Source organism: Schistosoma haematobium, chromosome ZW (genome assembly GCF_000699445.3).
Source record: "Schistosoma haematobium chromosome ZW, whole genome shotgun sequence".
Taxonomy (NCBI): domain Eukaryota; kingdom Metazoa; phylum Platyhelminthes; class Trematoda; order Strigeidida; family Schistosomatidae; genus Schistosoma; species Schistosoma haematobium.
The window spans coordinates 18,274,219-18,283,542 of NC_067195.1; the positions used below are offsets into that span (position 1 = coordinate 18,274,219).

The window sequence follows — 9,324 nt, forward strand, 5'->3', positions numbered from 1 at the left end:
TTCAGGAGTTGAATTCAGCTAAACGACAAACATAAATCATTGAACACTGGACAGGTGTTTCGTTCTGTTAAAGAATCCTAATTGGATGTATCCACAAAACATAATTTTCATAACAAAACCAATTCTTCTTAACTAAGTTTGAATACTTAAACCATTGGATGTTAGCTCAGTTTTCAGATTAGGTCAGTCTGTGGTATAAACTAGGTGAAAAATTGGAAAGTTTCCACAAAGCATCCATTCTATTAAAAATAAGACTTAGCATAGCAAATTCTATAATTTGCGTAGAAGTTTTGAACATGTCTTGACCTAATTTTTCCCCTTCATTTCTATGTTTTGCTATATATATATATCACGAAAGGAATGCCTAATGAGAATAGGACAGAAATAATTATTTATTCATCACACACTTATTTCCCAAGCATTATTCAAGATTTATTAAACGATGGATAGCATAATGCACATTTTCATATGAAACTGAAGCTATAGATCAAGTTTAATTTATTAGTAGATAACAACTGTATCTATTTAGGTTATCATTGTTTAACTGTAAGAACAAAGATTAATGTTCCAATTGAATGAACCAACCAAACAATTAAGCCCACCATCGCTCATAGCTCATAAGCCACCCACCAGAGATACCCATCTGACTCTCCCCTGGACTTTCCTTTTCAGTTGTTAATAACTGCTATTCATGGTTGTTATGTCCACTTCCGTTTTCCGAAGTCTTCTGTTCTTTGATCTGCCTCTTTCCCTTTTGCCATGAGGATTCCAGGCTAGGGCTTGCCTTGAGGTGCAGTTTAATGCAATCCGTAAACTGCGTTCTATTCACCTCCAACATCTTTTTACAATTTCCTCCTCAGTTTTCATCCACTTGTTCACTTATAGAATAAATTATTGCTGACGGACCCTGATCAGTGAATGCGAAGTATCTTGCGTGAACAGTTGTTTATAAATACCTGTACATTTTTGGTGATACTGTTGGTAGTTTTTCAACTTTTAGATCTAGCCAACAGATTTGTTTTATTGTTTGTGCCAGAATTTTGACTTGGGTCGTGGACGACAGTCGTTTCGAGTACAAAATATTCTCTACTCGTAAGAATGTTGTTCTTGCTTTACCAATTTGTTCCTTAAAATATTCACCGAATTCGCCTTGTCTATTGATCATGCCACCCAGGTATGCAGAAGCTTCCAGAGCTTCATGATCAAGTGTGGTTTGGTTAATGCTCATTATGTTGTATTTCAGGATCTTAATTTTTCCACATGTGAATGTTAAGACATATTTCAGGAGGAAGCCAGTTTACACTGGCTGCCTTTGTCTTCATTTGTTGCTGTTTGTGCGATGTAAGAGTTGAGTCATCAGTGAAGTCTAAATTACCCATCTGCGTTTAAGGTGTCCACTATATTCCCTGTTTCTCCTGAGATTCAGAGGTCTTCATAATCTACTCAGCAGTCAGGAGAAAGAGAGAAGACATCTTTATCTGACGCCAGTCATCACATGGGACACATCTGTGAACTGGCCTCCATGAACAAATTTGAGACCCAGTTCCTTAGAAGAGTTCCATATGGTGGTGTTACTGAAGATTTCACGTAGTTTTCTTGTCCACGCTGTCGAATACTTCCGCATAACTAAGGAAGTTGACTTATAGTGGTGAATTCCATTCGATTAATTGTGCAAAAACGATCTGAGGTGTCTCGATTTACTCATTCTATGATCGGTCCTTACGAAATCCAGCCCGTTGATCGCAAAGTTAGTAGTCATCTGAATCTATGGTTCAGTTCAATAACACTGTGTTGAAACGTTTCCCAGGTTCTGACAGTTGTATTATGTATTTGTTGTTCTCACATTTACTGAGATCGTCATTCTTTGTTATCTTAATAAAATATCCTTCTTTCCAGTTTGCTGGTACCTGTTATTCCTCTGAAGTCTTTCTGACTAGATTGTGTAACATCTTTGTAATTGCCTCTGTATCTGACTTAATCGTTTCGTGTCTTTCGGTGTTCGGTCCCATTGCTTTTCAATCCCCTATTTTTCTGATGGCTTTGGGGATCATTTCTGCTGTTAGTAGGGTATCATCTACAAGGAGATCTGTATGTGCTTCATCAATATACGTTGCAATCATCGGCCTTGATCCATACGAAAGGTCTTCAAGGCGCTCTACACACCTGTTCTGAAGCTCTTGATTCTCAAGATTTGACTTTCTTTTTCTACTCCTGACTGGTTACTCTGATCTACTGTATCTCCCTTCAAGCTCACATATTATATCGTTTTAACGTAATTCTCTATCTTAGGGCTTACTCTATTGTAGTTCCCAGGTATTAAACTTTTATATTGCTATTTATACAACTAATCAATGCATTTTTAGATTTAGTATTGACTTGATCACTACCAAATGAGACGATCTGAAGATATATCAGCTCGTCTCTTTGCTTTAATATCTTAATAAATCTTCTAACTGTTTCGTTTAGGATATGTGATCTATCTGGCTTTTGGTGGTGCTGTTCAGTGAAACTTGAGTGGCATTTTGAATGTGTTTATTGGTAAAATCCTGGTACTTTTCACTGTGTTACTGAAAGTACATAGACTGGCTAGTCTCTTACCACGCTCGTTCTTTTCTCCCAGCCCAATTCACTCTGTGGTACCTTCATACCCGGTGTCGTACATCCCAACATTTAATCTCAGCTCCTCCATAAGGAAGGACAGGTATTCACTCAGGGATTTCTCTATGATTAACTGAAGTTTCATAAAACTAGTCTTTATCGTCTTCATTGCATCATTTGTGGGTACATAGCACTAAACGATAATCATTGTAATTTGCTAATATTTTATTTCAAAGGATGTTTTCTACGATAGCAGAATCATGAAATTCCCATCTTACCAGTGCTTTCAGACTTCTATGGACAGTAAAATTGCAACGCTTTGTGTGTATGGGGCAGTTTTCATGATCGGAATACAACATCTCTCCTGAAGCTAGTCTTTTCCGTGCAGTTTGTGTCCAGTGGGTTTCATTTATCCCAAGCAGGACTAAATTACATCTTCCCATTCCTGGGGCTGTTTAAAATGCCCTTCCAGTCTCTTACTTTGTTCCATGTCCCTATGCTTATCGTAGCTCTAGTTGTCAGAAGTGAAGTTGGCCTCGTAGCCTACGGAGACTCCTAACTTTCATTATGAGCTGTCAAAACTCTTTAGTGTTAAGACTTTTCAACTTCCATGGTGGAGTTTAATAGGTTTAATTGGTTATCTCCGGTTTGTGTTTTTGTCATGAAGTTGCAAACCCAATGCTTAAGCCCCTTCTTTCCCGAGTCTTGGGACCGGCAGCAACCCTAGCTGGGTTATGGAAAGAATTTTTGAAGTGCATAATGATAATTCGAGTAAAATTTCCCATAGAAAAATAAAATTTGTGATGCGTTATGAAAACTTCTATGAATTACTAGTGAGTAGTTAAGGAAGGATGTCGTGCTAAGAAGTTCTATGATTAGCAAACTATACTTGAAGTAACGGTTGAATTGGTGCTCCCCATGAAATGTAAACTCTCTCTCCAGCTGCTTGACATCAAATCTAGTGCACCTAGTGTCGATTCATTTAGACTAGTAGCCACATTTAAGACTTAGATCATACATGTCGACAGACATAAAAAGACTAGATAAACATCAAATCGCTTACTATTCAAAGACTAGTTGGCGTTATAAGTTCTATACTTATTATCTATGGACGTGTGTTGAAAATCTTTAATTGTTTTAATGAAACTCAATAACCATGTACAGATTCTTGCAACTGACTCTTCGATACATATTTTTTATGTATGAGGAGCACTGGTATTAATGGGTGGATGATGTCTACCGGGAAGGTTTAAACTTACAACTCAATAGCTAACAATCAAAATAATTATACATAAAGTCAGTTATATTAAGATAAAAGCAACAATATCCCAAAAAGGACATGTGAAATTCACGCTAAGACCCTTGTCTTACTAAACTCTATTGTGATGCGTTCTACATTGGAGATTCCTCTCATGAGATCTCGACAAGGAACATGTAAGTTACAAAAAAGACATAATAATCCTGTAGAATTGGGATATTTACAAGTTAAATCAGCAATGGCTGTGCGTTCTATGTTCAATAATAATCAAACTGACATTAAAAATATCAAAATAATTCAGAAAGGTTTTTCTAATCATAAAGAAATGGTAAGTAACCGAAGCGTTTCACATAATGCTAAACCCTCTGCCCTCAATAGGAAAGAAGGTTTCAATGTTCATCTAACCTGGATTGTTTATCCAAACAATCACACATGACCTTATTTACTTTCCACACAATTCACACACATCACATACTCGATTTCAACCGCACTACGTTTTTCACACCTACCTTCTTATGCACAAATTGATGCAAATTGATGCATACAGAATAACCTTGACCGAAATAACTTGATATTGACGTGTTTAGTCCCATTATGATTTTGGTTGTACTAAAAATATTCCTCAATGTTCCTTTTATACTATTTAAACTTGTGTTAATTTAATTCGGTTATTTATTTACTCTGAAGAAGTAACTTACATTAAGTCACGCAACGTTTAAAATACAGTTTTCTAATTGATCTACTTGAAACTATCAAGTCCAATCTTGGTGTTGATAGCTATAAACATTTCATCTAGGTTTAAAGGGCCTAGTTTGTAACTGTTTTCCTCGATAATATAATTTGTATTCCCTTATTAATAATCCATAAAATGAATTGACCTATTACATTTGACTAGAATTCTAATCCTGTTAGTATTTATAGTGTTATAAATATTTAATTAAGTAATATAAAGTTGACGAAGTTTTTACTGAACATCACGCAGACTTTGTTTAGCATAAAGTCAATTAATTTGCCTACGCCATCCAAACACTGATTATCTTTTATTCCATACTCGTATATAAACCAAAGGACTACGAGAAAAGGAAATATTCTAGTATTTTGGGGAGACAATAATACTGCATCACTAGAGAAGGACAATTACGGTAAAGCTCAGGTATTCTCAAATTACTTGAGCAATGCATATACCATGGAGACGTCCTCCCTTTCAGTTCACACGACGCCCCCCCCCGAACATATACACACACTGGACGCTGTAACCAGTAAAGAACTCGATATCTTTGGTTTGTTATATCAGGTCGATATATGCAAATCGATGGGACCTGATGAAATGCTTCCTAGGTTACCAAAGGAATTAGCAAATTTTGTCGCGAATCCCTTAAGTATACGTTTTAATCCATCTGCAACTTAGGGTAGATTAATAAAAGACTGGAAGAACGCTATAATAAGTCCTGTCTTTAAAACAGGTACGAGACATAAACCTGAGAACTGTCGACCCGTAAGCCTAACCAGCGTGGTTGTTTAAATTTTAGAAAAGATTATTCGGAAGGAGTTGTTTAAGCATCTCGACGAAAACCGGATCCTTTTTGAAAAGCAGCGTGGCTTTAGAACAGGTTATTCATATCTCAACAACTTATTAGTAACCCGTGAAATTTGATGCGCCCTTAAAGATCAAAAGTTACCTATAGATTTAGCCTACATTGACTTTAGCAAGGTTTTTGACAGAGTTCCTCACAACGGGCTATTAAATAAGTTAAGTAATATCGGGATTGGAAGCAATTTATTAATATGGATAAAAAACTTTCTAGTTCGGCGTCAACAAAAAGGACGAGTGAACTCAAAGTTATTTAGCGGGGGAACTGTGCTTAGCGGAGTGCCTCAAGATACGGTTTTGGGGGCATTGTTGTTCCTATGATTATCAGTTTTGTTATATGCTGGCGATGCCAAGATATGGAGAGCAATAAATGTTAAGGTGATAGTTTACAGCCTTAAAATGGCCTGGAGAAATTACCTGAGTGGGCTAAAACTTGGCACTTGCCAATAAATGCTTCTACGTGCACTGTGATACATATTAGCCACCAAGGTATAGAACATACACTGTAGATAACAGTGAGCTGCCTACTGTCTAGACACACAGTGACTTAGGAGTCGTCATTAGCCAAGAGTTAAAAACTATAACCACCAAAAGTTCTAGAACCCTATGGTTAATAAGCATAACCTTTAGCCATATTGATACTAAAACCTTTTTAACGTTGTATTCAGAATTCGTCCCACATCCTGCATGTAAGTGGCTAACCCAAGCCTAAAAAGGGACAGTAAGCGGTTGGAAAACGTTCAAAGAACCGCAACTAAGCTGATTCCCGGAAAAGCAAAGCTCCTGTATGGTGCTCGACCGGCTAAACTAAACCTATTTCCATTGCCATATAGAAGAACTAGACGCGAACTGATAAATTTACATCTGATATGTCCTTACTTTTCTTGTCTTCCGAATCAGGGGATTTACGAGAACTTTCTAAAAAGTTTCAAAAGCCCAGAACAAATTACTTGTTAGCTGACTATCGACTTTCCCATAGAATCATCAATAAATTGAATCAATTAACTCGACACTTGATTGAAGCTCCATCTGTCGACGCTTTCGGAAAGAAAGTTGAATCAACTGAGAGACCACCATTGTCAGGACTAACACAGGCCACCCAACCTCCTGTCCTTTCAAAACTGAAACTGAAGAAAATAATTATTAGACATTAATTATTTCCAGTATGGGGATTTGTGGAGATTGTAGTATAATCACAGTCAAAATCACGATTCCATCTAAGCTAGACCACAACTAAAAGCCTGGAAGCACTGGACGACCGTTTCGTCGTAGTATGGGACTCTTCAGCAGCACATAACCATCTATGGTGCTTTTTTATGATCGTAGACATTACTATCTACTACTTACTACTAAATAACATTTGAACACTTTATTCAGATGTATCTATTTACATTGTTTATAGTGCTTCCAGGCTTTTATTGGTGGTCTAGTTTAGATCGACTCGTAAATTTAACTGTGAAAATATAAAAAACTGTCCTTTTTTCCTTGTCACTTCTGCAAGAAACCACTGGGTTCTAACTCAGTAGTCTAACCTTTAGATACTCACTGTAACATCTGGAGTTCCTGAGGTTCATTCCCTGGGTTATGGCTTTATACCTCTGAAGAGTATCATACTCGGAATAAATTGCTGCTTAATCTTTTCTGGCCCTCAATATCACTCCAAATAACGTCAACCCATGGCGAATGATATCCATAAATCATTATCTATTAAAATACATAACAAAATAAATATGATTATTACATGCAGTCAACTGTTAAGTAAAATCAACCCAAATCAATTGATTAGTCGATCGACTTAATGATTACCAAGATTATTAAGATAACTGTATAATTATATATACATTCCCGTTATATCTAACGATCGTGAAATTAATTCGTGCATATGTTTATATGTGCTTGTAATATGAAATGATGTAGAAGAGTATTTATTATTCAAAATAATTATTAATTGTTACTGATACTACTATGAGATTTATTCACTTTGCACTGTCAGTTCTATTTATCATCATGATTGCTAATTTTATGGTACCTTGAACTTAGCTGTATTCCCTTCATTCCACATCAGGAATTTATCTGGACCAGTTCATGATTGTTTGAATTATTTTTTCTGGTTAGCGTTTTTTAGTGAGTTAGTTTTCTACTGGGATGGGGTCTCTAACCCTATGCACAACCCTCCTCCTTTACTCGGGCTTGGGACTGGTAGTAACTCTGGAAGAGCTACAGGCGGAACTTTCAACCAATATCGAAGTCAGAATCTTCAATACCAAGGTCAAGACAGTTCCACTGTACGGAGCTCAAACTTGGAGAACTACAAAAACCACCATCAAGAAGGCACAAGTATTTATAAATCAGTTGTCTACGCAAAGTATTCAACATCCATTGTCTGGATACCATCAGCGACAGCCTTCTCTGGGAGAGAAAAAACCATCTCCCAGCTGAAGAGGAAATTAGGAGAAGACGATGGAAATGGATAAGACACACATTACGCAAATCATCAGACTGCATCACGAAGCAAGCCCTAATTTAGAATCCTGAAGGGAAGTGGAAAAGAGGATGAAAAGCAACTGGAAAGAGTTGTAAAAGAATGTCCAGGACAGGGTTGGATGAAGAGTGCTGGTGGGTGGCCTATGCTCCTCCGTGAGGAGTAACAGACGTAAGTAAAGTAAGCAAGTTCATGATTGTATTGGACGTTCGTAATACTTTAAGGAAAAGTTTATGGTTATTATTCATACTCGTCTAACATAGAAATAGTGTATTTCTATAAGTTTTCATAATAATTGAGTCTACAAGCGTAATATTTATATTGATAGAATCATTATGGAACCAAATGAATCGTTCTTGTGAAACTGACGTCTACCTGTTCTATTTTGGATGAGTGTTATTATTTTCATACACTTGTAGCTCTATCTTGTAATTCGTTTCAAAATAAAGTTATTGAGTTTTACAAGGTTGTCTTCTGTAAGTCTTATTTACAGAAACATTCTACAGTGATATTAACCATCAATGGGTAATATATTTTTCATTGATACCTTCGTTGCACCATACGAATTGAGCCTGTAAATCTGGCATGGACTGACTTTATCAGTAATAAATACTGTTATTACTATCTATATTATTATTAATAGTAGTCAGAGGAGTATTATTATTGTTATTACTAAATCCCAATATTGTCTACTGTCCAAAATATATAATCAACTTTTAATTACAGGGAATAATAAACAATATTGTATGCCAACAGACTGATTAGTTTAGTCTTAAATATCAAGAATGGGAAAACACAACCCATGACGGTAAATAACAAATACCACATACCTTAAATAAATTGATGTATATCGTAAATCAGTTACCTAACTGGTTATCTTCTGGCATTCAAAATGATGAGCATACGCTTTAGCTCTAAGTGTGAATAACAACACTGACATTCAGATTGATGAGTTTCATATAGAACGAAATTAAGGTCATGAATTTCATAACTGAACACTCCGAAATATGAATCGTTTCACTTCTAGAAATTAGTTGTATTTATGCCAGGGAGTACAGAAAGAGATTATAGTTCACTAAAAAGAAGTATCCTTATTATTTCCCTGCTTATGGATCCATTTCTGTCTAATGTTGACTATTTATGATGGTATCTTCGAAATTCCTTGGATAGAATAAACTTTAGACGAATAATATATTTAACCTAATATGAACTCTTAAATGCATATTAGGCTAGTCAGATCTGTGAGATTGTTCTTTAAGTTATTGGTAAATTGTTCAGGTGGAAAACACTAATGTCAATGCTATTGTAAAGAAAGTTGTTGTGATGAGGTTCGTAATGCCTTTTTGGGGATTGCAGTTTGCAGTTCAAGGAGTTCATGTTATTGTTTATCATCTA

At 36.1% G+C, this 9,324-nt stretch overlaps 1 protein-coding gene across 1 annotated transcript; it reads left to right on the forward strand.

Annotated features, from left to right (window-relative positions):
- The first annotated feature begins 543 nt into the window (after positions 1 to 543).
- On the forward strand, positions 544 to 4,972 carry MS3_00001099 (uncharacterized protein). Its single transcript, XM_051208607.1, has one exon. The coding sequence runs from the start codon at positions 3,984 to 3,986 to the stop codon at positions 4,290 to 4,292; it is 309 nt and encodes a 102-aa protein (XP_051070593.1). The 5' UTR covers positions 544 to 3,983; the 3' UTR covers positions 4,293 to 4,972.
- The last annotated feature ends 4,352 nt before the right edge of the window (positions 4,973 to 9,324 follow it).

Bases quoted from the DNA above. Each gene is read 5' to 3' on its own strand.
- MS3_00001099 (XM_051208607.1), top strand. From the start codon at position 3,984: ATGCGTTCTACATTGGAGATTCCTCTCATGAGATCTCGACAAGGAACA.